At 39.3% G+C, this 26,983-nt stretch overlaps 1 protein-coding gene across 1 annotated transcript; it reads right to left on the minus strand.

The window, feature by feature from the left end:
• LOC135467080 (cholecystokinin receptor type A-like) lies at positions 1 to 26,697 on the minus strand. The gene is made up of 3 exons (XM_064744840.1): positions 26,231 to 26,697; positions 2,330 to 2,735; positions 1 to 587 (listed from the first exon to the last, which is right to left on the minus strand). Exons 1-3 carry the CDS (start codon positions 26,695 to 26,697, stop codon positions 3 to 5), a joined length of 1,458 nt encoding a protein of 485 aa, XP_064600910.1. The 3' UTR covers positions 1 to 2.
• Positions 26,698 to 26,983: the final 286 nt, after the last annotated feature.

A 26,983-nucleotide genomic window follows, 5' to 3' on the forward strand; every position in this document is an offset into this window, starting at 1 on the left:
CATTAACTGTTCTGGAGAAGACCAGCTTTAGCACAATCATCCTCGTCCATAGAAAGCTCGTTGCCAAAGCATTGACCATGCCGGTCACATTTGACCAGACTGTCGGATGAAGGGATGGCGTGGGGACTGTCCATGGCCTGGTAACTCTGTCCTTGACCCACGTCTCCGTTTCTCATCACAACCATGTTAATCACAATATCCCCTTCGGCACAGGTGATGTTGGTAGAAGATCCATAATAAGAATGCTTCGTCTTCCGATTCAAGACCGTGTTAGGTTCACACCTGTCCGAGTAGTGACGACAAAACAGCATATCGTGGAATCCTGGGTTATCTGGTCGACAGCACTCACTGATATTCGAAAACACGGCTTTGAAACAGTTTCGGAATTTGACACTCATTAATGTATAGATGAATGGATTGATGCAGCTATTGGTAAAACCGAACAGGTGAGTCATCAGCATTGTGAAGAAGAAGTTGCCCTGCCGTAAGAAGCTTTCTGTTTGAAGTTGGCTAATAATGCTGACAATGTACTGTGGAGACCAAGCCAAAATGAATGCCAGAGCGACTACGATCACCATTCGGGCAACCTACAAAGAGAAATAAATAAAAGAAAAAAACACACACACACACATACACGCACACACACAATTTAAGCATACAAGAAAGTTGGACGTTTTCTATCTGTTCTGACGATGAACTACTCAACGATCAAGTGTGATTGGAAACCTTGGCTCATTATTGAGTGCGATTGGATTTGCCGCACTAAGGCGTACATTGAGCAAGTACCATCGATTCAACGTTCAAGTTATTCTGGCTATCAGATACGAGACGAAACCACTGAAATGTCAGATAATGGGAATAGGTCTGGGAGTTTAGCTGAAAAGAGGCTATTGACGTCGCTTCACTAATGTCTGGACAAACCCTGGCATCGATTTTGAGGTTTCAGACGGCTTAGCGTTAAGCGAAGTTTAATCTCTATTATGACCCAGGCATTGGTGGAGATTAAGACTGATGAGTTGTAAGACGTCTCAAGTGACAACATTTCTTTACTATATCAGAGCAAAGTGTCTTCCTTTGCAGTTGTGCAAATTTCTGATGGTCTTCACACCAGGGCATCTGGAAGTTGGGCCAGCGGCTGATTCCATAGTATCCACATTGACTTGTGACAACTTCATATACTTTCAGACAATTTTTTTTTTGTCCAAATTTTTACTTCCTATACAAAAAACTAAGCACTCAGATAAACTTTTAAACCGGCCTTTGTTTAATATGCTTAGTTTGCAGATATTCCCTGTTTACCTCCGACGTTAGTAATAGTAATCAACGCCTATCCAAAATATTAAGAATCTGTTCAGCAGACGGAGACAACGTAAAGATATTCTGCTGGCACTTCTAGAGAGGTGTAAAACCTCAAGGATATGTTTGTATCACATTCACTCATTTAACGACATTTAACGGCAGTGCCAGGTGTGAACCACATTCCTTCGGCAATTACGTGACAAATTGTTTGAAAAATATTTACTCCTCTGTTCTAATTGGAAAAGTGGGCTATCTCGAAAATATAGGTAAATTTGTGCCATTATAAAATGGAACGCTATTGTGTTTTGTATTCTATATGCTGTGATCTGTGGTCTGGTCATTGTTTTAAAAGTTGGATTTAAGGGCGAGCTTCTTGCTGGAGGCTAGAAACAAACGGATTTTTTCACTTTCGTTTAATAAATTGAATACATGATCATCGTGCAAAGTAAAAATTGTTTCGATTCACAGTTGCTTCTGCTCATTATCTGATTTGTGTCTTACTGAATATTATTTCTGTAATATAATTTATTTATTTGATTGGTGTTTTGCGCCGTTCTCACGACGAGAATATTTCACCTTCACAACGGCGGCATCTAATGTAAAAACGTTCATGTTTATGTATTGTGGAAACCTATCTGGAGAAAACCATCTCTCTTCACCAGGCGACTGGCTACCTTCTGGCTTAGAGCCTGCTCTTTGTTTTGAATGTAGTAGAGCTAGTGAAAAACAAGTGAAAAAAGAAATGCTTCTCTAGACTACAATGTTTGCTTATAAGTACTACATTGTATGTGTTTAGCCAGTTAGTGTTACTTTTTATCTATACATTACATGATTTGCTTATCGAGCCAAAACAACTTCATGCAAAGTTTGTCAAGTACCAGGAATATATTTCTAATTTTTTTGACTACAAATTTGTTCTGACAGCTGCGTAAGACCGTCTACAATAAAATCAATATTTCACAGCCCACGGGTTTATTGACTTTATTTTAAACCGCTCATTCAGTGAAGTCAACCCCAATCTTTAGATTACCTTTCTCTTGTTTTCCTCATGTCGAACGGCTTGCTCCGTTCTGTTTGGTGTTAACCCTTTCGCTTCTATGGGCGTAAGCAGAGAGACAACGATCCGGCCACACGTTGTCACAATCACTGTCATTGGAATGAGGTATATGGACACAAAGAGAAAGATAAAAAATCCTCGCCGAAACCTGCCACTTTCCTCTCCGAATATGGCTAGGTCGATATCGTCAAACTTATCATTACAGATCTGACGGGATATCTTGCCGTATTCACTCACGATGATGACAGGGAAACTTCTGCAGTACACATAAGGGGAGGCAAGAACGATGGGAATAATCCAGGTGGCAGCCAGTATCTTCCTCGTTCTTGATGTACTGTGAATTTTCATCGCATCTAGAGGGTGAACAATAGCATAATACCTGTAACGAAACAGAAACATCTGTCACTCAGAGGAACGGAGACGAAACAACCTTGTTGTTAATTTATGGTCTTTTTTTAATGGGAAACAGCAACGGTCTAAACAAAGAGGTCCAACCCCGGGTAAAAAAATTTCACCGTTTTTTCACTTTAAGGCTGTGGTGTTTGCGCACTATACCTACGTGTTTTCTGACCACGCATACACCAAAAAGTACTACATAAACGGACAAAATAATTCACAGCTCTTTTAAATGCGGGATCAGCTTTGCACGTTCCATATTGGTAGGGTGACATTCATTTTGGGTAATCTAAGATCTTTTCTGTCTGTATAACTGTCGTATATGTATTCTGCTCAATGACTCTTAAAACTCGAAAGTTTTGTATAACTTCAAAAATATTAAATCCACCAATTTGTTTATGGCGGTGACGGGAAAGTATTTGTAATATTAGAATAACACTTTGTGCAGAGATACAAATTTAACTCTTAAAGGCATAGGCAAGTTAACCTACCACTGTCTTTTTCCTAACTATTTTTCTAACACTATTTGACATTGTGTTTTCTAGTATAAAGGCTAAAATATACTGTAATCTAACATTATCTTACAGCTTGTGGACAATCAGCAGGCGGGTATAACATCGTTATATGATACCACTCACATATTGCAGCATACAACATGCTGGGTCATTTGGACCCTTAAAAATGTTAGTATTTAAATATTTGCATTTTAAGAGAGCAGTTTGTTTTTGTGTTAAGCTACACATTAAAGAACAACTGAAAAGTGATATAGAGTATTATAATGTATCAGATGTGGAAGATTTAATTAGACTTGTTCTAGTCTGGTACACACGTTGTACAGGGCACCGTGGATATTGATTTGGGCGAGAGGCGGCACGGTAACAGAACACCTTACGCGAGGAAGCTGTTGAAGGAATCCTTCAGGCCACGGACATCACGCTACTTTTTTCCTCGATGTAATTAAATGTTAACCATACGCCAATTTGAGTGTGGACAGACGGAGAGAAAACCTTTTTTTATGGACGGTGTCTATTGGCACCTCAAGCCATCTCCTATGAAATATGTCTGAAAGTGAAATACCGTGTTGCATTCCGCTTATTGCCTTCCAACCGGAAAAACGAGTTCTCCAACTTTATTTTGACATTGTTATGAAAGGTCAGAATATAACTATGACTCCCGTATAAAAATGACAAGTGGCTGATGATCAGCTATCAATCATTACAACTGTATATGTCCGTTGCTGACTTCTTTTTTTCAGTCTAATGTCATTTGTATACTGAATGTGTGTGTGTGGGTGATTGCTTTGGGTTTTACGTCGTCCTTAGTTTTTCAGTCATTTGAGGACGAGGAATCATTAGACGTGTGCAGTTATACCGCGTGTTCTTGTGGCAAGATGAGTCCATGCCGCTAAACAGAAGCAGCGTACCATTTTTAAGGCATTTGCTATGATCTGACACGGATTTGGTCGTAAGTCTCCCGGCACATATCACTACCATTTATTATTGCAACAGCGAAAATGCAATCAAAATGCACATTACATTCGGTTTCCTTTTATGAGTGTGTTTTCAAAGTACCAGGTCCAAGTGATTTACGGAAACACGTGAACCCTTCACAGACCTTTGTTACGAAGGTCTTGGGAGCAGTGGAAGAGGACTCTTAAAGGATTTCCTGTCTAAGCCTGAGCACTGTTCAAGCATTTGAAGAGCACGCATCTATAAGTCACATGAGCCACGACCAGCCTTTAACAGTTTTGAAATAAAGAACGCAAGAATGCCACAGATAAGTACAATCACATGCTGATGATAAGGTCACGTTAGTCTCCAAAATAACACGGTAAAAGAAAAAAGGAAAATTTGTGCTTCAAAAGATCAAATAGAAAATTGCAATTTCAGATGGGTGATATTGATTGTTGCTAGAAGCGAGGCGTCTTCTATTAACAAGCGACAGTAACAATTTAGGACAAGGCCTGTAGGTCCAGTGAGAATCAAGGAAGAGTAGAAATGGTCCTTTGTGGATCCAAGAAGCTCATTTGGCATTGTTGTGAGTGTATTCCGGCCGGGATGTCAGCCTTTCTGCAGTCTGTATTGGAGTGGAATGAGTTTACCTGATGAGGGACTAGTAATCCGAATGTGACCATGAGGAAATGGGCAGTAATATGAGTTCATGAATGGAGTATCCTTTCCCACGCAATTGCGATTTGGGTCCAAGACGAAGTGACCATTGTCCACTTCCATTGCATGAGTAAAAACGGTACCAGTTTGGCCTAAAAAGGTCATTGCAAAAGCAGCAAGGAACAATAGGCCAGACACATTGGGTCAAAATTACCTTGGCGGAAAGTTTGTCCAATATCACCTCACCTATACATCACAGACTGGCAGAATAATCAGAGACAATCAATCTGAAATGCTTTTCCTGCTTCGCGGTTATAAGTTGGTAGAGCGCACTGTTGCCCGCTTGGAACTGTATGAATGAATAAATGGGGGGTGGATTTATGCAACTCAGTGGTTGCAAGTATATACTACCTTGGAATGAAGATATGCAAACAGAAATGTGCAAAATCGTGACATAATTCTCGAAAGTCACTTTATATGAACACGTTAAAATCATTTAACATTTATTCACTTTTTTCATTGGACTTTTACGCAGTACTCAAGAATATTTCACGTATACGACGGCGACAAGCATTGGGAAGATGAAACTGGGCAGCCAGGGGAAAACTCAAGGTCATCCGCGCGTTTCTGACAGACCTTCCCACGTACGACCAGAGAGGAAGTAAGGATGTGCTGGACTGAACTCAAGGAGATCGCACCGGTGAGAAGCATCTTGGTCATTTCTACTGCGCTAGGACGCTAATAACTAGGCCAGGAAACGCGTCTAAAGTCATTTAATACAGCCCGTGAGAAAATAATAGATAAAAGATAAAACACCGAAATACTGGAGCTATTTTGTTCCAAGCTAGAGTGTACTACCTTACAATTATCAGTGATCTGTTATGTAGAGCAGTAGGGGCCTCAGTGGCCGAGGTGGTTAGCACGTAAGCGTGGCACAATGACCTAGAAGCCTCCCACAAATGCAGTCGCTGTGAGTTCGTCCAGCTCGTGCTGGCTCCCTGCCCAGCCGTACCTGGCCAGGTTTGCTGCAACCCGCGGATGGTCGTGGGTTTCCCCGGGCTCCGTCCATTTTTCTCACACCTTAATGCTGACAGCCGTCATATTACTGAAATATTCTTGAGTACAACGTAAAACACCTATCAAATAAATAAATAGAGCAGTAATACAGTACTTCTGTACAGTTTAATCAATAACAATAGACGCCACGGCATGCAAGTGACACGTCAAACTTAATAGTAGCATCTTTTATGTAGATTCCAAGTTTGATTCTGACATAGTTTAGGTTCATCAATGAACAAAAACATTTGCTACGGCTTACATTTGATACATACGTTAAAATGATATAAGCAGAGGCATGTATATTCCAAGTTTGACCTGGATATTTTTTAGCTTTATCAATGAACAAAAACATGTGTAGTATGAGATCCTTACATATTAACGGGAAATCACAATCTGTTCGGTTATGGTCTGTAACGCTCATCAGTTTCGAACTGTAGCTAATACCGCTTTACCTGGGGCTAGGGGCCGTAAAGGCAGCCATGCACATTACATCTGCACGATGCCTTTCTGAACAGCTGCAATCAAGGCGCGACTGAGATACCTTGTTTAATTGTTATTTGACCTGGAACTCATTCATGGACTACGAATTTCAACTTTGATATGGAATTCATGCCTGGAATATCCACTGTCTGCCCGGTACCATTGAAAACTGATGACCGCTTCTCTCTTGTGTGTTACCGGCTTTATTCCTATTTGTATAATTTTTTATATACCTTTGACCTGGGGAGCTAGTGTTAAACGTTGTTTTGAAAATGGATCTTGCGATTATCGACTTGGAGCGCTACGAATGGTATGTGAATGGCAAACAAATGTCAGACATGACGCTTATATTAACAGCCCATAAGTCAGGTCCTTATCCAGCTTGTGTTCGAATCCAGCTATCTCTGTATAGTAAGTGAGTGAGTGCTTAGGATTTAACGTCGTACCTAACAATTTTTCAGTCATATGACGAGGAAGAAGTTCCTAGAGACATGCACGTATAACGTGCATCGTTGTTGCACGACGGGTGTCCGATGCTCTTTTATCTACTGAGACGACTTCTAGAACGCAATTGAGCCATCCCACCCGAGCCATTATACTGATCTGGGTCAACCAGTCGTTGCACTATTCCCTTAACGATGAACGCCAAGCGAGGAAGCTAGAACTTTCTCTTTTAAGGCCTTAGGTGTGACCCGACCCAGGGTTGACCGTAGATCTACCGCCACCGTAGCCGACGCTCTACCAACTGAGCCATCGTGGCCGGTGCTATCTCTAAGTCGTCAGGTTGTCCCCGTACCTGCCGAATGTTGTTGGTTTACTCCGATCGCTCCTGTTTAATTCAGCAATAAACATGAGCGACGTCGGGTAAGTTAAAAAAGACCTTGCACATGATGTTAAGCGCCAATCAAGTTAATAAATCAAAGATACAGCAGCCTGATGTATATTAACGGATCATACGTATGCTTTAATACACGCATACGACGATCGTTACGAAGGTTGTAGCGAATGATTTGCAGCAGCTGTATGTAGCTTATCGCCTGGTTACACAGCACCAAATGTCAATGAAGAATTCATGGTGTTGCCGTTGTAGAGCTATTGTATCTCTCTCAGTGTCCGGAAGAAGGCAGAGAAATTGCTAGGGTCCCAGCCACACATCCAGGTGCTGTTGTTGGTTAATAAATACATGGCGTCATGCACTGTACTGAATCAGCTCTACGCGAAAACAAAAGCCGAAAACCAACTACGAAGACGGCTTAGAAGCCGCGCAGCTGCAAGTCGTTTTACTTCCGTAATGTAACGGCTAGTCGCAGCTACGTACCTAAGTGCTACCTGGTAGCAAGAAAAGCGTTTTATAGGGCGGTTCCAAGATAACCACATACGGACATTTCCTTCCATAAAAAATGATGTCAGGTTACCTAAGACATAGCAATCAAATGAACAACAGTTGTGTTGTAAAATAAAATAGGAACTTAATAGAACTGATCACGTTAAACACAATATGCATCGTTTTAAAGCCTATTTTATGCTGATTCCAAAATAGTTTAATTATATTTTGGCATTTATTCCGATTGATTAAAACGGAAATAGACATTGAGGTACTACGGTGGACTTTTTAGACCATACTGAACAAGATGAATTACAGTGACAACACAGATTGTTTTTAGCAGTTAAACATCCTCTAATTGCTATATATATGTACTATATGTAGTACGGTGACTGCATTTATATGGGAATATAACAGTAACCGCATGCTTAGAAGCAATGAAAGCAAAAGAATCTGTAACGTCACTGTGTTTAAGTCTATGTAATATGATCCAAAAAGTCCACCATAGGAATACATCTTTCCGTCTTAATCACGGTAAACAAAATGCCAAAAATAATTGAGACCATATTTAGAATCTGCAAGAAATGGCGTTTTAGCTGAGGCGTACTTTGTTTAAATGTGATCTGTTCTTTTGAAGGGTACCTGAAGCTGTTGGTTTATGCTTCTTAATGTACAGTTTAGGATGTACAAAAGATTAGACTTGAACTACAGTACAATTTTTGACGAAAATTATATCTTAACGTCAAAACAACTCTGTAGGGCGAATTTTGGGTGCTCCCAGTAAGTTCATCGATGACGTCATGTCCGAACATATGCAACAGTTGAAGGGAAATATGCGTAGGCCAGAGAGGTTATTTACAAAAAAACTGTATATGCCTCAAGTATGAAAACGACCAATGTTTATCCCTTTTGTATAGTCTTCTCTAGTTCCCCTAAAACAAAACTCTTCGTTTCAGCGTTCCTTTTCGTGTGTTGTTTAAAATATTTTATGCACTAATTCGCATCGTTGGGTGTAGATGACAGGGCCTGGTCTGATATGTAGCCAATACCTCAAGTGGTTCGTTGCCAGGTTCCCTCGTGGATATGTGGTCAGTGTGAATATGCAGTTGTTGCAGGTTGCACCTGGCGAGTGCTAACAAATTGCAATTTTTCCGATTTTGGCTGGTGAGGCTAAAGTATGTGAGCTCAAGTCAGAACATTGGTCATATTCCCTAGAAGCGGAAAACTAGACTGGATATCGATTGAAACACTGGTGGTAAATGCAGATTTATAGAATAACGAGGACGTTGACGCTTTGTCGAAAGAAAGAAAAACCGGAAACTAGAAGCTATTTCTTTCAGCAGTAATTATGGGGAAACTGTCAGCATGTTTATACGCATCAAAAGAGTATCCAACCAGATGGCTACAATACTGCAAAAGAAAGATCACGGAGAACAATGCAGAAAAACAAATATCAATATCTATGCAAAGCCCATGCCACGACTGAAGAAAACAGTGCAATTATAACTGAAGTTTGTGTCTTATCACGTTGTCTTCAACTATCGACAGGTAATCCTGGATATATACATATTAGAATGAAGTTGCCTAGGAGACGCGTGCGTTAACCGGATGTCAAGGCCTAGGAACGAGGATAGATATATCATTGGTATTTGTGCACTTAAAATATGGAGATTACAGATATAGGCATAATAGTTGTTAAGTTAAAGTGACATTGATGAAGTTGTTGAGAACGTTCATCCAGCCAGCGGTTAATGCCATCAAATTACCAATTAACTGTTTACCGGGCGCAACCTGACTATATCCATTTTGACCGTACATCAATGTCATCTGTTTCACTGACCAACGTAATGTTTAGTTGTTCACGTTAGAGTACATTGTGACGAAGGCAATTTCATGAACAATTGCAAGCAAAGCTTAACTATGATACTTATTTTGATACCACGCGATCTGGAAAATGATTTAATGCATACGCCTTAGACACCCCTTACATCATCATTGAGGAACCGTTTGAGTGTTTATCTTTGCATGAATTCGTCTCCAGTTCTTACTAAATATACACTGTCTTAGTTCTCAGGTGTTTTTTGTTCGTTTTGAAATTGGTCTTGTGATTACTGACCCGGAACGACCATTGTGGTTGACGATGAGCAAACAAGTGTTTCTTTCCTGGCCATGATTTCCCATTTCACCATTTCATATATTACAAAGTACGTCATTGACGCTATTCAGGAATACCACTATCTTTGGATCAACTTGGGTGTTCAAATCTACCAGCCGTTGGTTTGGCTGCGGTTTTATATGAAGATGTTCATAAAGTATCTGATGAGGAGTGGTGGTTTTCTCGAGAGTCGCTGTGAGTTCAAGTCCAGCCCATGCTGGCTTCCTCTCCTGTCGTAAGTGGGAAGGTCAGTCAGCAGCCTGCGGGTGGTCGTGGGTTTCCCCCGGGCTCTGCCCGGTTTCTCCTCACCACAATGCTGGCCGCCGTCGTATAAGTGAAATATTCTTGAGTACGGCGTAAAGCACCAATCAAATAAATAATAAATAAGAAGTTTCCCTGACAGACCGATAAAATTCACTATATTTTAGTATCCATCATGCTCAGCGTAAAACTCTCATGAAATAAATATATTACATCTATTAAAAAAAATAGAGTAAATGAATGGGCAAACTTTTTGTAACAGAATCTGGTTTAAATAAAGAGGTACGTAAAGACTATCACGTGTATATAATAGGATGATTGCATTTTGTTATCATAATATTTATTTATTTACTCGCATATTGCTAGCAGACCCTCACGTGTAAGGCCGAAGGGGAAGCAAGCATGAGCTGGACTTGAACTCACGGCGATCGCGTTGGTAAGAGGTTCCGTGGTTATAGCGCCACATTGGCAAGCTATCCCACCTCGGCCATAGAAGGCCCCATTAATTATAATGAGAATATTCCCTTTACATATAAATGCAGACACACTAAAGGTTGTGCTTTTTTTGGAAAAGTTGTTTTTCTTACTCATGTTAAACTTACGATCAATGGTATTGTTCCAAACTTTGCCGTTCAGTAACAATGTTACGAATAGATTTCCTCCAATAATGTTGAAACATTCCCTTGACGGAAAGAAAAGCGAGCACATGTACACTGCTTCCTTGTATATCAATGTTTGAGTCGTTCAAATAACGGCGATATGACATGGAAACGGAGCTGAATTCTAAACGCGAATGCCTAAAATTTAACTGTGTAACTGGCGAAAATGGTATCTCATATGACAGGAATAGCACCACTATTGCTTCATTTATAGTCTGTTTACACGAAACAATACAAGCTCTACACAAGGATATGTTGGAAGTCCATATTCTTGCAAAGAAAATCAAATTAGAACACTTTTTCTAATTTATAACGTTAAACTGCAGAAGCTCAGTTTCGACGCCAAGAACTCATTGCCTCGAGTGACATCATAATTATCCCAAAAACTAGTGGCATGCTGTGGAATGGGCATGGAGAATAATTTCTTTTACAACAGGTGCACCGACGTGCGGTTAAACAAACTCCACGCAGTACCACAGCTTACTCCACACTCTCAGCGAATAGATTACATTGTGTTTTAGAACAAATTTTCCTAACATCAAGCTTTAAAACCATAATGCCATGAGACCATATATTGCAGGAAATGAAATTTAATTCGTTTACTAAGGTTATATTATACTAAACGTGTTAACAATTTCAAATATGACAGTGTTAGAAACAGGACCTACATCAAAACCGATAGGAGTTCAGGTAACTCTAGTCGACCTCCGTCAAAATGTGTTGAACTCCACCCAATATCCACTGTTTTCTTGAATAATTATGACTTCCCCCGAGGCAATGGATTCTTGCTGTCGAAACCGAGGTTATGGACTTTAACATTCTGAATTAGAAAAAGTTTTCTTTGCAATGATATGGACGTTCAACATATCAATGAGTAGAGCTTATGTTGTTACGTGTCACTGGCTAAATGCAATTTTGGTAGTGAGTATAACTGATTTTACAGACAGCTGGATGTAGGCGACTCTCTAAATGAAATAGACTATAATATACTCACCACTGACACTGAACAAAGTACGCAACGTTTACTCAGAGTTCGGCGAACATAAAACGGATTGCACGCAGGATTCTGTGTACAAACAGTGACTGTATAACTTTATGGCAAACCATTGGAGTAGAAATGACGATGGTTTTGAGTTATCCACTCTGTGATTGGTGTGAATTATTTAACATGTCTGTCATCTTTAATGGTTGTGTCGTAGAATTGATTTTAATGCCCATGACTTGGGTTGAATAATTTATTAGACATTAGGATATTAGCATTAGTTTTCTTGACTTAGAAACTCATAGTTTAAATAACTATTTTTTGGTGAATGTGTATGCCAAAGAAAGGATATTTTCAGTACGTTTTATGACGATCAATCTTTTTCGTCCATTCGAGCGTACTTTCCAAGGAGCGGATAATAAAATGTCTCCATAGACAGGATTTGCGCAAAACAGCCAACTAACCTGAAAATGTGGGACGATACATGTGGGAGAATTTGAAATGTCAAGAGCCAATCTTGCTGTAGACCCAGAGGAATACATGATTACATAGACTCTGGAGGAAGTGCACAGATTTTCGTCCATCAGGCCAACAGAAATATGTACATCTGACTGTCAGCTACTTTGACATCCCTGTTTTAATTTCCAGGATAGCAGTTCACTCCCATAAGGGCTCCATTCTCAGACAAAATCTCCCCTTAAGTTAAAAAATAAACCGCAAAGAAGAAAAATACAGCTTAATACATGAATAACTAGGAAAAGCCCAAACCAGTTGTAATCTTTACGGCTAAATACGTATCACACAAAAGAACTGGAATCAGTCACACATCTCTTTTAATACATATCTAAACACAAACAAATTGTTTTGATATAACTTCACTATGTGAATTAGCGCATGTGAATTGAAAGACTATGGCTTAATGGCACATTGGTCGCGTACCTGGCAGAACACTACACACACTGGTGGTCATCGTGTTATGAAACCAGACCACATCCAGAGTGAATCGATTAGGATGTGAAGGTTAACCCATAAATATCATATGTCGCTATATGGCCCCTGCTTTATAATTTAAAAAAAAAAACGTGTAATAATCGAAAGGAAATTAAGTTTGCCGTATGTGTAAGCATTGATCGGTGGTATAAGCGACCTGTCAGGATATGTCAGCTTGGACGGGCAAGAGTGGTCTTCTCCCATGTAATATTTCGTAGCCGTAAATCACCCGCTGTCCAAGCAAAATTAAACTGATCGAAACCCTTTGCCCTTGTTTTGGCGTGCGGAGATAGCAGGGTATTGGATTGTGTGTAGGGTAATGTTTTTACAACATAGAACCTATATCAATCCATTTACGGCAAATTTCCACCTGAAGTAAGTTATGTCCTCTGTATTAAACTTTGTGTAATGTAAATGTTAATTTAATCACAGCGGTCGCGTTATTAAACATTCATTCATAGAATAAAACGAGTGCATTACTTAGGTACTGAAAGTTTTTTTTTTATTTACGATCACTTTCTGAAGACACGTTGGACAGCTTCAGGCAAGAGAAAGAGCTATTTTAGCTATTGACCATTGACGTCGTATACAGGTTTGAATTAAGCCTTCGCCAGTTCTGCTGTGACATCAAGACAAGGAATTTCTCCATCATTAAAATTTTATTTAGGCGTGCACTTGAAGAAAAACAATGATACTGGTAGTATAATTCATAAAGCCGCCTTTCAAAACACATTCGTATGCGTTTGATTTTGTTTAGAAGGAAAATTTTGATACGGTCATTATGACACTCAGCTTTGGCACCGGGACAAGTAAATACAACAGTTTCCATATTATGCAGTGAACCGAGAGTTCAGAAGTTACTTTGAGATATGAAGTCAAAAAGTGTATTTAGTTACATCCTTACACCACTTGCATGCAATGGGTGCATCAAAATAATTCGGCAGCACAAAGACCTAGGAGCCTCTCACCAAAATACGATCGCTGTGAGTTCAAGCCTTGCTCATGTTCGCTTTTTCTCCGATCGTAAGAGGGAAGGTCATTCAGCAACCTGTGCATGGTCGCAGGCTTCCTCTGGGCTGTGTGCGGTTTCTGCCCAACATAACTCTAGCCGCCGTCCTATAAGTGAAATATTCCTAAGTAGGGCCTAAATGACCAATTAGATAAGTAAATAATTAAAACTGTTAGGTATGAACTCGATAAATCTATGCTTCCAAACAGACATTCGTATACGTCAACCAAAGTGGGCGTTTCTCTTCAATAATCACAAGGCCAATATGCATAAATCACGTGTAACTTAAACAACCAAAACAATAACAAATAAATAGTAACACTGGTCAAGCTCTGAGTCAAGACAAAACTATATTGGTAGTCATCAGTATAAAACTTTAACGCTTTGTTTATAATAAATGCAAAATTAACTAGATTTTATTAAAAAACATCGCTTGCTACCTCATTGTTTGGAAACTTGCACGTGTATTACTGGGTATTAGAACACATTTAGCACACGGGTCATAGAAACCTTTCACAGGAAAAAACAGTACGATGATTTGTAGTAGTGTTTTATTGTGTCGGTACTCTAATTAATTGCGGGATCCGATCTAAACCTCCAGTCAAGCAGCAAACTCCTATAATTGCGAATTTATAAACATCATAGCTAAAGATTACTTTATTAGTCTAGTATTTTATGAAATGAACCAGTGGGTAAACGACAATAACGAATACATTTAGTGAGGTTACAGTTTAGTACATGTACACATACAGAATTTGAGGTGTAAAGTATTTTACCCCTCTATCCGTTTACAGAATACCACTCTTTAGTTCAGGGAATGTATAATGCACTCTCTTGAGCTTGATCAACTGTTTACCTCTTCAATCCATTAGCAGACAGCCATGACGCGTAAGTGTTGGAAGACACAGAAATCGTCTGACCAATTACTATTAGTATTCTCTAGGTAGCTGCGTAATTTTGCTTTTCGCTCGCTCTATTAGCAGGGGACAACACCCAATCTCCTTACACTCACTCACCAAGCAAACACCGATTAACTTTTTGAAGACCAGACGCAGACAAAACCTTGCTGACCCTCCAGGAATTTTTCACGTACACCGGGAAAGAAATTCGTTGGCAAGCACTGAATTCAGATTATTTTACAAAGAAGTGTTATCTGTTGTAAACATATGCAGATAACGAAGGCTAATTCGTTTGAGAACAGCCCGGTAATAAGCTATCCATTACTAAACATTAAATTAGTTCCCTCGAAACTAATTGGTTTTGAAACTATTTGAGATTCTTGGAACTGCTGGTTTTTACCAACCGTCAGCATCAAAAGCTAAAATATAGAACAATTGTGTAAGAGATATTTGTTAAACACAACATGAGGGTAACAACTCTTAAAGTGTCACATCTCAAACTGAACCCATAATTTCTTTGTAACCTTTTTAAAACCACGAAATTCCCTTCATACATGCATATTCAACAAAGTTGAGCTTCTGAGTGACCTCGTACGCAAACCTATGCTATCTGTACTGGTGCTATGGAACAAGAGCAAGGGGTTGAATAGTCGATAATCTAGTGGATACACAGCATGGCAAAATAAATAAACAAAATAACTCAAACGAATTTTATGTTAATTATCTTAGTATTTCGAATTTATTCAAGTCATCTTCAGAGCATTTCTTCAAAGAATGACCTAATTAAAGTTGAAATACTGAGAGTGTCAAAATCAATTTCTTTGGGGTCACCTCGTTTATTTTGTCTATCATCTCTTAGCTAATCTTAAGCTTTCCTTAAATTTCCTATAACTTCGCATGTACTTACAGTGTTTCATACAGAATGAGTGCAGCCCATTAAGCTAAGTATTTAGTTCGTTAAATTTGCTGAAGAATGTTTATGAGTTGGGTTTCACACTAAACTTTGTTCATGAGATTAGTCATCTTTGAATCATGAATAAACCGTTTTATCTACACGTGTTAACATTCACGGCGACCTGTCAGTGTTAATACTTTGATTCGTCATTTAAACGTCTAATTTTCATCTATTTTTTAAGGAATACAGAATTTTGTAAATGAAAATTCTTAAGACTCGTGATCTGGCATTGTCAACAAATGGAGCTATAGTTGATCATTATATCTACGCCGATGGTGTTGACAAGTGACCTGCGGGACTACTGGGAGATAAGAACAGGTCTTAGGGCTCCCGGGTCTCCCGTAAGCCAGAGAACTGAAGCATTGTCGCTGCAGGCTTGATGATGATCTTGCATGACCTTCTAGTTCACCAATGGACCAAAGGGTGAACTAACTTTATGACATATATAAATTCTGAAAACGTCGAACTATAATAGATTCAAATACTTGATGACATTTGCTTGAAGAAATTTATTAACACCGTGATTGAGGTAAGGTGACAGGAGACCGATTTTCACGAGTTACGCGTGACCATCTGCCAACTATCACAATGTCGTAGCTACTCTAGTTTCACGGTGTAGGTTTTTGTTTTATATTACGTGCTGGCGATTGGTGGCAGGTGGGCAACTCCGATTTCCTCCAGTCATAAACCTAACTTGCCATCGTATATTAAGTGAAAAATGCTTCGATTATGCTATTTAACAATGGGGAATCAACAATGAATTTATCGATTACTTGAGACAGTATTTTAGATCGTATTTAAAATATTCCTTTAACTAATACATCCCCTGGGGTGTCCAGTTCAGCTAATGATACCGCATTACAATCTACAAAAATCAGCTTAACCTCGGTGGATTAAACAATCCATAAAATCTGCACCAACATTCATTCCAAAAGTACGCCTCGGTACGGCAACGCCTGTTGCAAAACCATTTAAAGACATGCAGAGGCAGAGCGCAGCTTTAATGCATCTCCATTGCAGGTAATTGAAAGAGGCAAGTATTTATGGAACCAATGCCAGTCTTGAACAATGCTTAAATCCAACCGAGACCTTTGTTGGCGGACGGTACATTTCAATATTACGTCTTAAAGACCTTTTTTTAGGATCACGAATCTCATTCAGAATTGAGGATATAGGGCAAAGAGTTCTTCAGGCTGTTCTTAACCACGAAAATTTGCAAAACAAATTGAATGCGATGACTTCCAAGATGTTCTATTTCCCATGGTTCTCGTGAAATTGTCCAATGATGAAAGAAGTCTTCATCTTCCAGAAGTGTAGTGAATTATAACAACTCAATTTGGCTAACTTCAAAAGCAGCGCTCAACATAGCTGGTCATGATGCCGGATTCCGGATTCTAGCAAAAGGTGAAATACCTCCCTTTATTTCAGATGTTGCTGTCTGGTCACTGGTCAAAGTGCCAGTGATGAAGATATATTTTGATTTACATTAAAATCAAAACCTCTTTATGTACACCATTGAGAGGTTTTGGACTCATAAAAACGTTGGGTATGAACAAATAAAGCTTGGTAAAAAAATCTCAACGAAAGTTTATGTCATTTTAGAATTTTCTACATTTTAAATCTTTGATGGATATTTTCGTTAAAAATTTGACAGTCAATAATAAAAACCAAAAGTGACTCGTACTGCAGAGCCCATTATACCCAGATATTATACATGGTCTTATAGCAGCTTTCCCGAAGTCCACATTCCTCCAGCAGTATTTTTGAACAAAGGAAAAAAAACAACAGCAATTTATTTTATATGTTAGTCAAATGATGTGATGTTGAGAGAACATATGTCAACTGTTCTGAGTATCGAATTTGCGTCATCTCCTCAAAAAAGGGCTGTTGTCCATTTTCCCCTAGCAGGTCAATTGGATTTGGTGCCAATATAGTTCAATCAGGGTAAGACAGAAAACTATATAACCGAATTGGCAGAGTAAACGAAAGCGAGGTCCACTATTGCTAAATAATGACGCCATTGGATAAACGGATAACGGAGTCGATGAATTACGACCTTGGGGTTTACAGAGATTGTCGTTTAAAATCTCACATAGTGATTTTAAAACAGGATTGCCGCTGTAACAATAATCTACCTGTCTATTACGCGGATGCCTTTCAGTGGGATCACCATGGCCGTCTGGACGTTTTACACTGCACATCGATAGCAGAGCTCTGGATTGTGCACTGTGTTCCAGACAGACTGGCCGTCCAAGAGCCATCGTTAATGGATCGTCAGCCAGGCTTTATTGGAAGTGTGCACAGCTGGGTGTTTCCACAACGTAACCACTCGTATTATTACGCTCAGCATAACTTCCAATAAACGCCACCCAATTTAGTAGCAACCACACTTTATTGGACGATTTGATCACGATCGCCTTTAACACCACAGTGCTTCATTTTTACCGACATGATTAAATGGAAAATATTTGCCTACAGAAAAAAGATCATCTGATTTAAGTCAAAAGGAGTCGGCATATCTTGAGAAAAGCGCAAAAAACCGGAAAGGTCTCAAAAAGAGAATGGAAAGCTTTCGAATGAGCCTATATACACTGCATGTGAGTTAGTATTATTTTCCCGTTTTTCATTGGCCTAGTTATTTTTTCAGTTGATTGAAAGCATATTCCTTGAATATTATGCATCATTTTCTGTTTAACTTTCTGCCTAGCTTAAAAACGACTGTCGTCATGTGAGTATAGAGTTGTTTCTTGCTTAGGTGAATGCTTGCCTAGGATTTGACGTCGTATCTAGTAATTTTTCGGTCATATGACGACGAGGAATGATTAGGTGTGCCTACATTTTGTGCACACTTGACCACTATTTTGCCTCACCTTGTAATTCACGAAACTTTCATAAAGCTAATACGGAGTTATTGAATACTAAACAAGACAGAATATGCGTCTTTCGAAGCTACTATCCAGTACAACATTTATGTTATGGTATATTGTGGATGGCTCAATATACCAAGCTAACGCTGGGTTTTCTGCACGCCTTTATTGCATTGCCCAAGCGTCTCAGTAGGAAGGTTGTGAACGACCGGGGTATATAATTGACGTTGTCGATCGACAGCTCTGACGCATGATGCACGTGACTTCCATCCGATTCTGTTTCATAGGATTAGATTGGGGGTCAGGTTTCCGTGAGCCGTTTCTGGTTAATTCCCCGGCAGTAGCTAATTACTCGGATCCTAGGTTGTTGGGGATGATTTGGGGCCTTTCATTTGAGCCCTGGAAGAGCAGCTTGCCTCTCACGTCCGGAAACTTCAGCTGGTTGCACTCGCCTTTGCTGCACTTCTATGACCGTGGGCCCGAGGCGCCCATTATGCCTTTTCAGCAAGTGCTTATTACCAAATAATTGGCGAGCCATGTCTAAGAAGTTTTATCTACGCCGCGTTTGGTTCAGTGCATCATTCTTTAACATAGCTATATACATTGGCAAACTTATAAACTTTTTTCCTGTGAAGATCAAATCTTCAACACGAATTTTCATACATGTTAATGTAAAACTTCATTAAGTGAAATGTAGATGAATTTAGATAATTCGGTACATGGTTTAGATACTGGACGCCGTAGTATAAGTGAAATATTCTTGACTACGGCGTGAAACAACAATCAAATCAACTCTATGAGCTACCCTCTCAGTGCAGAGCGCCACGTGTGGCCAACCCTGGTATGGTTCCAGCTCTACCACTACCATTTAATATCATAACAGCAAATGCAGTGAAAACACACATTAAATTTCTTGGCTTATTTGGGCCTCCTTTCATGAGCGTGTTTTCAAACACTTCCTTTCTCCAGAGAAAATATAACAAAACATTGAGGCATAGCTTTTAGGCTGGATTACACAATGCAGTCTGGTTCTTCTGTGAAAAAGAAGACTTACGAGAGACCTATATACGCTGGCTGAATAAACTTAACTTCAGGGCTTTTTGGGTGAATAGAGAGTTATATATGCTTATGGCAAAGACAGTGCATAGCAAACAATGAAGGTACACCGTTTCTCCATGTGGCTTCAAATATTCAGTACATTAGCATTAAGTTACAGATCCTAACCAATTGGTAACTTTATATGACGGAAGCCAGGTGAACGCGTACACTGCTGTAAGCTGCCCATTGTTCCCGAATAAGCACTGTGAAAAGCACACACTGTTGGAAACGAGCTGTGCAAATCTAATCGACCATATAATTGGTGAAAGCCTTTTCGTCCAGAAGGTATCATACTATACCGTTCTTAAACTTCCTTCTTTACCCACTGCGCGGGGTTTCCTTGTTTCCTGAACTGGATTTCGACAACTACATAGGTAAACATTATAGGTAATAAAATGTACCTAATAAATTTAACGACGATTAATTTGCAAAGGTCGATGTGGAGGAACAGTCTGATCGTATTTTAGCATATTGCGGCGAGAAAATATATTCTTAAGTGTGAATCTTTCGTTGGGCAGCATTTAACTTTAGAACGAGTCTTCATCATTACTGTTTAAAATACCAAGATTTCTCTTAAAAATAGAATTGTTATTTAAATTGTAGAAAAGTATGCTTATTATGAGCCACATGAATGAAAAATTGTTAAATACGACGTAAAATCCCAAGCGTACATATATGCATACATATGTAAAATTAACCATAACCGTCTGTGCTTCGCCCTCGCATAAACATGAGAATGCCATAAAAAACCAATCCGTTTCCCATAAATAATAATAATAATAATAAAACAATACGAAAGCAAAATATTATATATTTATTGATTAATTTATTTATTCATTGCATTAGAGCATAATTCTGGACTTCAGTTGATCGCGGCATATATAAGTGGTAAGTGATAAATCGCAACAGAGCGCCGTGGAGCTCTTGTTGCCAGTAAAGCCCCCAGAACAATGGGAGCAGGGGGATAAGAAACTTTAGCGTCCGAGAATGGGACTGAACCGACGTCTGAAGTGACAAAGCGACTGTGTCTTTTTATTGATGATTTCTTTTGAATACACTGTGAATGACCAATTGGAAGCTTACTACATTTACAAAAGTAACATCACTGCCGGAGCAGTTCCAGCAGCAGACAGGTGTGATGCGTCATTTGCTTCGCCCAGCTGCTCGAATCTTCCAAGTTTGCTCTTGGAAAGTGTTTTAACAGTTTGCTATGTTTTTTACAAGGGTATCTGGGAAATATAGTGATCCTCTGATCTATATAATCTGTTGTGTGTCCTGTTTTGGCGAAGCCAAAATCGACAAGAGGGGCCACTTTGTTTTTCCCTCAAGACTTTAAATTAGCTTGGATTAGTCAGACCTAGAAGGACTACACTATTTGATCACAATTCAGAGAAGATTTTTTGGAGAACAGGCGAAGAATAAGGCCTCGTGTGTTGCATATTTTTTGTGTGTGTCTAGAGAGTCACTGAGGCACACACTAACCCATAACAACGCTCTTCGACAATGTACAGGACAAAAACTTTCTTGCCTTCATTTCTTGAGCTTTAATGGTTCAGCAGCAGATAACATCTTTTCGAGACAATTAAGTTGCACATCCTTGCAAGTCGAGCCGAAAATGGCAAACTGGCATTCACAAAGGGCAAGTATTTTCTCTCAGCTGAACCAAGGGCCCTGTGCTATTCTTCTCATCCCCACGATAAATACATGTATTTCCACCCACAGTTCGCGATAGAAAAAAAATCTTGATTCTTCGATACCAATGGAAGTTTCGAAATGAAATACAGATTTGAGCCCCATGTGAATTGCTGCATTTTGCTGGTTGCATATTTGTCTTACATGTGTACCAACTACCATCACCACAGCAATGCAGAGGTGTACTGTGACACTTGTGCCTCAGGGAACATCATTGCTTGATGTTTTAACTCAGACCTCATTAGCCACTGCATGACTGTACTCTTTCACCTGGGCACGTGAACGTAGCGAAAATTGTCTGAGCGTTGAACCCCGGATGAAACATGCCAATTATCTGTGGAAACAAGACGGAAAATGGAAGCCCTGCGAAGCATTTCTGAAGTCAACAATTCAGAGATCGGTCATATATCAATTAACTTGTAATTGTCAATCACTTAAGCCAGCTGGACATGTTGATTTGATCACATCAAAGCTGTTTCCGCTGACTGAGGACAGGCAATGGACACTCCCGGTACCATAAATCAAGCCATACACAGTCGTCACAGGGACCTCGGTCGCTTCAGATATCAAAGAAAAATACCAACAATACAACAATTAAGGACGGGAATACCTAAAGCCCATTTCCTTCTAACTCAGAGCGTATAAAATAACAGACGTCCGTGAAATCTTTGGGGACAGTCGATAGTATAAATTACTGTTTTTCTTTCGGTGTATCTTTCAGTGTATTCAGCTTTGAGAGTGATCCCCATCACTCTTCATTAGGTGTAATGTCATTTGTTTCATACCACACAGTCTTGCTCCTGATGACTTGGGCAAATAGCTCTTGTAACGGTTTGACCACGCAATAAATAACCAGATGATTTGATGAATAGAGAATAGGGCACAGGCCAATAGAGAAAACTTGCACTAAAAAGGCGACTAACATAGGGCTCTGTCCAGTGCTCACCTACTTTGAAATGGCTGGCAGAAATGGCCAATTGCAATTTCCAGCCGGTCACTTCCGCCGCAAAGTGGCCTCGGATTTGAACTGAATGGGTCACTGAATGGAACGATGGATTGTTTTCAGTGCATCAGTTGCAACGAAGCTCACATTAGCTCATTTGATATCGGTTATTCTTTGCCCAAAGAGAAACTAACTATTGGTTTAAAGGTGAAACATAACGTATTAGATTAGGAACGATTCATAATCTCCATGATGCTTTTATTATAAAGGAGAAGAAAACCTAAAAACATGACACTATAGGCTGAAAAGAGCACATTTTTTTCTATCTGATGGTGCCTGCGGCCTAATTTTGCCATTTTTCCTAGCCATACACGTAAAGTCTGAAAACGGCAAATCTGGCATAAATCGCCGAGTTCATCGCGTCCTCCATCTTTAACACCCTGTAATTTATGCTGGGGTGTGTTGCCTCTCAGCCAATGAGAGTCGTTAAAACTGCAAAAAAATTAAATAACATGTTAAAACATATTAGAATTTTTTATGGTATGCACCTGCGAGGAAAAGCATACTCTTTTCAATTGTATTTCATTGATATTTAAATTTTATTCTCCTTTAACAGATTGACCTTCCATGTAAATCCAACTGTTCTGGTGATATCCTGAAAGTGAATTTAATTCGCCTTGAATATTGTAATCAAGGTATTTTCTCGGTGAAGACAAATGGCAAGTTGAGGAGTAAAAAAGAGATGTGAGCCTTGACCTTTCGTGACACCAAAAAATATGATTCATTGCCATTTTACTCTAAACTCAGGATGTAACTGGTAGTCATTTTTTTTTCTGATTTACATTTTTACAGCTTTAATTACTGTTTAAACATTCAACGCCATTTAACCGATAGTTCTCATCACGATTATTTCTCTAATTGTCTAATTATGACATGAGCACAATTTAACTGATAGGACTAAAGTAGTAGAGGCTTATTTTGCCCAAAAAACCAGCCTGTTTTAAGATAATGAGACCTATTTTTTCATCACGTCAGGGATCTTATTCTATCATCGATCTTTCCCACATCATTTTTTCTTCCATCATATGTGTAGTCATTATTCTCGTGCATCTCTCTTCCAAACACTGGCAATGCAGCTGACAACCTTATTTTATAAACGACGTAAAAATCACACAGATATTAATTTTCAGTGTGGGACATAAGCGCAGACGTCGTCAAATATATCAAAGTGCAACTAAGATATATATTTTGATTATGGACAACTAGCATAGTACATGTACACCATTTGGATACTGATTTAATTCATTCCTCATTTAGGTCATTCCTTGTGTCTGTCCATCATCATTAAAAACTGCGAACCTGCATGAATCTGTCCTAGTTTTGTACTTCACTTAATTTCCTTGGTGGTCTGTGTTGAGCGTTATTTGGTGTCTCGGTGACGTCTGGTGTGGCTGTTTTGAAGCTTGGATCGAAAAAGACATGTATTTCAACAGCGAAAAAAGGTTTCACGATGCTTCAGTATAAGTTTGTCTTTGAGATAATTAGAACATTATACATTCTGGTACCGTAGAATAAATCATATAAACATGTAATAATTAGTGGTATGTGCATATTTATCATTGTGCTAAGAGTCGTCTTGTATATAAGATAACATTTGCCTGAGGGATTACAGAAGAAAGAACAAGTGACACATTGGCGCAATAGAATTCTGAAATTGAAATGCAAACAAAAAAAAAACAACAGATCCAACAATCTAGCTACTACATGCAATTTCTTCATAAAGAAATTGAAATATGTATATAGATAAATATACACATATCACTAAGTTATTACATGTTTATATGATTTATTCTGCATTGTAAGAATGACATATGGTGGTTGGGAAACTGGATTTAGGTAGTTGGATTTTTACAAAATCTGAGAGGAATACAATGTGAAGCCCTCAGTGACGTTTCAGTATTGTCGCCCGTATGTCAGACCGCAAATGATGTGATGCTATGTAAATTGCTTTACGGCCGCCCAAATTCTGATAACCATTGGTTTTGTGTTAATGGAGTAGTTAGCTGAAGGACAGTAAACTACTCAGTTATTGTACGTAGGAGGTGAACTGGTTAAGGCGCTTGTCTTTCAGTTGCTAGGAGGCACGATGTACTTGTTATTTCTTAGCTTTGGTTATGGAATAAATGCAACTTCAGCGGCCGTCCACTGCCACTGTGGCCATGGTGGCAAAAAAAAAAAACAAACTACAGCGTGGGTATGGTTTTGCACGTCGTTATACACGTTAAATACCATCAGCTTTCTATCAACATGTCAAAGAACAAGTTCGTCACGTGAGGATATGTTTGTGAATTACAAAACAATCCGCAGATCTGTGATCCTTTGCCGAATAAAACATTAACATCAGAATCAGCAATGCAGCTGAACTCCCAAGAAAAGGTTAGTAGACACATATCCTGGATAAAAATCAAACATAATGTAAACTAATCTGAAGCAAGACATGGGAAACCCTGATGAGGAAATGATCATCAAATCATTTTGTCATTGTTTGCATTCACACTAATAACGGATATAGCTAGTGAAAAATCTCTCACCAAAGTGCCACAATATCTCGACATTTCGATCTGTGTGGTAGCATAAGCTTAAGCATTGCACTCTTTATAACGCATCAAATGTTAGCAGTCACAGTATCTATCATCTGAAATTGGTGCTGTTCTTACGGGGCTTCGTAAAATTTGTTTCGTCAGTCATTCATAAATAAGAATTTGTTTTCAGCACGGATTTTCTTTTGTAAAAGTTATTTAAAGACTTTTTACCTGTTTTTCCTGATACAGCCCAAAACATGTAAGTAATGCATCTTACACGAGTCTGAATTTTCCTGGCGAAGGTGACCTTTCCCTTGATATGAATGTGCCTCATATTCCCCTTTAAGAAGCTTAACCCGGGGTTTTTATTAGTAGACGTACGCACGCAAGGGTGTGTGTTATAATAATGTTCTTATCCCGCACAGCTGTCATACCAGTTTTTATCTCTAGCCTTGTAGCTTGGTTTATATCACGCCAGAGGGACCTATTGTAGTTATCTCGAAATCTATATCACCGAGTCCTTCAATATATGATTAAATAAATGCCTCTTCCCATACCATTACGTTGGAAATCGATGACTCATTCCCTGGCTACCGTATCAGTAAGCATGGACATTCAGTCGTATCACCAGCTGGCTTCCGCCAGGACAGGACGCAAAACACAAGGAACTGTCAAAGGCCTTATTGTAAATGAAGAACTCTTCCGTTGTCTTGTTCCGCATCGCCAAGAACTTTCCTGTCAGCTTACTGAGGTAGTGGAGCGTGAATCAGGTTGTTTTGCAAAATGCTTTACTGGCCATCTAGGCAATCATAAATACACCACATTGTGTTTTTAACCGGTTCAAGTCGCACATTGGAGAGTAGTGCTTGACAATCGAGATCAATATAAACAGAGAAAAAGATTTTGACCTTTCATACTCTGTCTATTGCACAGTGTAAATGCAGTCACTTAGTACCGCTGAAGTACAATGTTGCCAAAACTGTACGAAGAGTACATATTGAATAATGGAGTAATTAATAATTTAATTAGCACTTAATACCACTGACAGGTAATGGCAAGTCGGGAACAACATAAAGGTAAAACACAGTAATTCCCGTGCCGAGTAAAGCGACTTACATCGATTCTTTGAGGTCTATTCACATGATACATGTACATGTGAGAAAGGCTTATCAGCTTGTCTAGTTGTAAGTTCTTAAACCTTCAAGGTGTCTTTTACAGCTAAAATTGGGTGACCTATAAATTTGATTAACAATTATGATTACAACGATTAGTGGGGATACAGATACTTATCAATATCGATAATTTTAATATAGATACTTCACTTGCATGAATATCTTGACACATTTTACTTGATTGTTGAACAAAATTTACTGAAAACAACCGTTGAAATAACTGTAAAAGCATGGAATACTTACCTTTCTATCGATATGGCAACCAACGTTAGAACACTGGCGAATACAAATATTGGTAACAGATAATATTGGAATGAGCAAAGAATATCACTGTGAAAAATATCCCATTCGCATGGTCCTGCGTACTCCAAAAGCTTGAGCGGCATGACTAAAGATGAAACGAGAAAGTCACACACAGCTAGATTGACAATGTAATAGTTCGTCACTGTGTGCATGTGTTTGTTGCGCCAAACCGTCCAGATGACAAGAGCGTTGCCACAGATTGCCAGTAAAATGACCAAAGTGTACGCAACAACAAACGTTAGGGCAACCGCTTGGATTTGGGTGAAGTCCCGATGGTAAGATCCCACACCATAGCACGACGGCTCAACGCTTACGTTGAAAAGCAAGGTTAGGTTACCATAACGCGATTCTTCGTCGTGCAACGTGTCCGGAGATGCGTATTTAGCAAGAGACTCCTCTTTCGACATACCGTATCAGTTGTTGTCCGTTCACTAGAGTAACATCCCAGGGAAAGATCGCCTGCTAGCTTGAGTTTCTACAAGTAGGACAGATCTGGTGCTCTTGTAACACTGTTATCCTAGCGTGCCGAACTGTTTGTTGTCCGTTCTCGAAAGTAACTTCAAGGAGATAAGAACACCTGCTAGCACTGGTAACAAGTATGGCTCTCTACAAGTAGTACGCATCTGATGTTCTGGTAACACTTTCATCTCAACATGCAACACTTTTATCACTGCCAGCCTGCGACACTCTCAT

Source organism: Liolophura sinensis, chromosome 6 (assembly GCF_032854445.1).
Source record: "Liolophura sinensis isolate JHLJ2023 chromosome 6, CUHK_Ljap_v2, whole genome shotgun sequence".
In the NCBI taxonomy this organism is placed as follows: domain Eukaryota; kingdom Metazoa; phylum Mollusca; class Polyplacophora; order Chitonida; family Chitonidae; genus Liolophura; species Liolophura sinensis.

Coding starts and splice junctions, on each gene's coding strand:
- LOC135467080 (XM_064744840.1), bottom strand. CDS start 26,697: ATGTCGAAAGAGGAGTCTCTTGCTAAATACGCATCTCCGGACACGTTG. Junction 2,736..26,230: donor GTTGCCATATCGATAGAAAG/GTAAGTATTCCA, acceptor GTTTCGTTACAG/GTATTATGCTATTGTTCACC. Junction 588..2,329: donor ATGAGGAAAACAAGAGAAAG/GTAATCTAAAGA, acceptor TTCTCTTTGTAG/GTTGCCCGAATGGTGATCGT.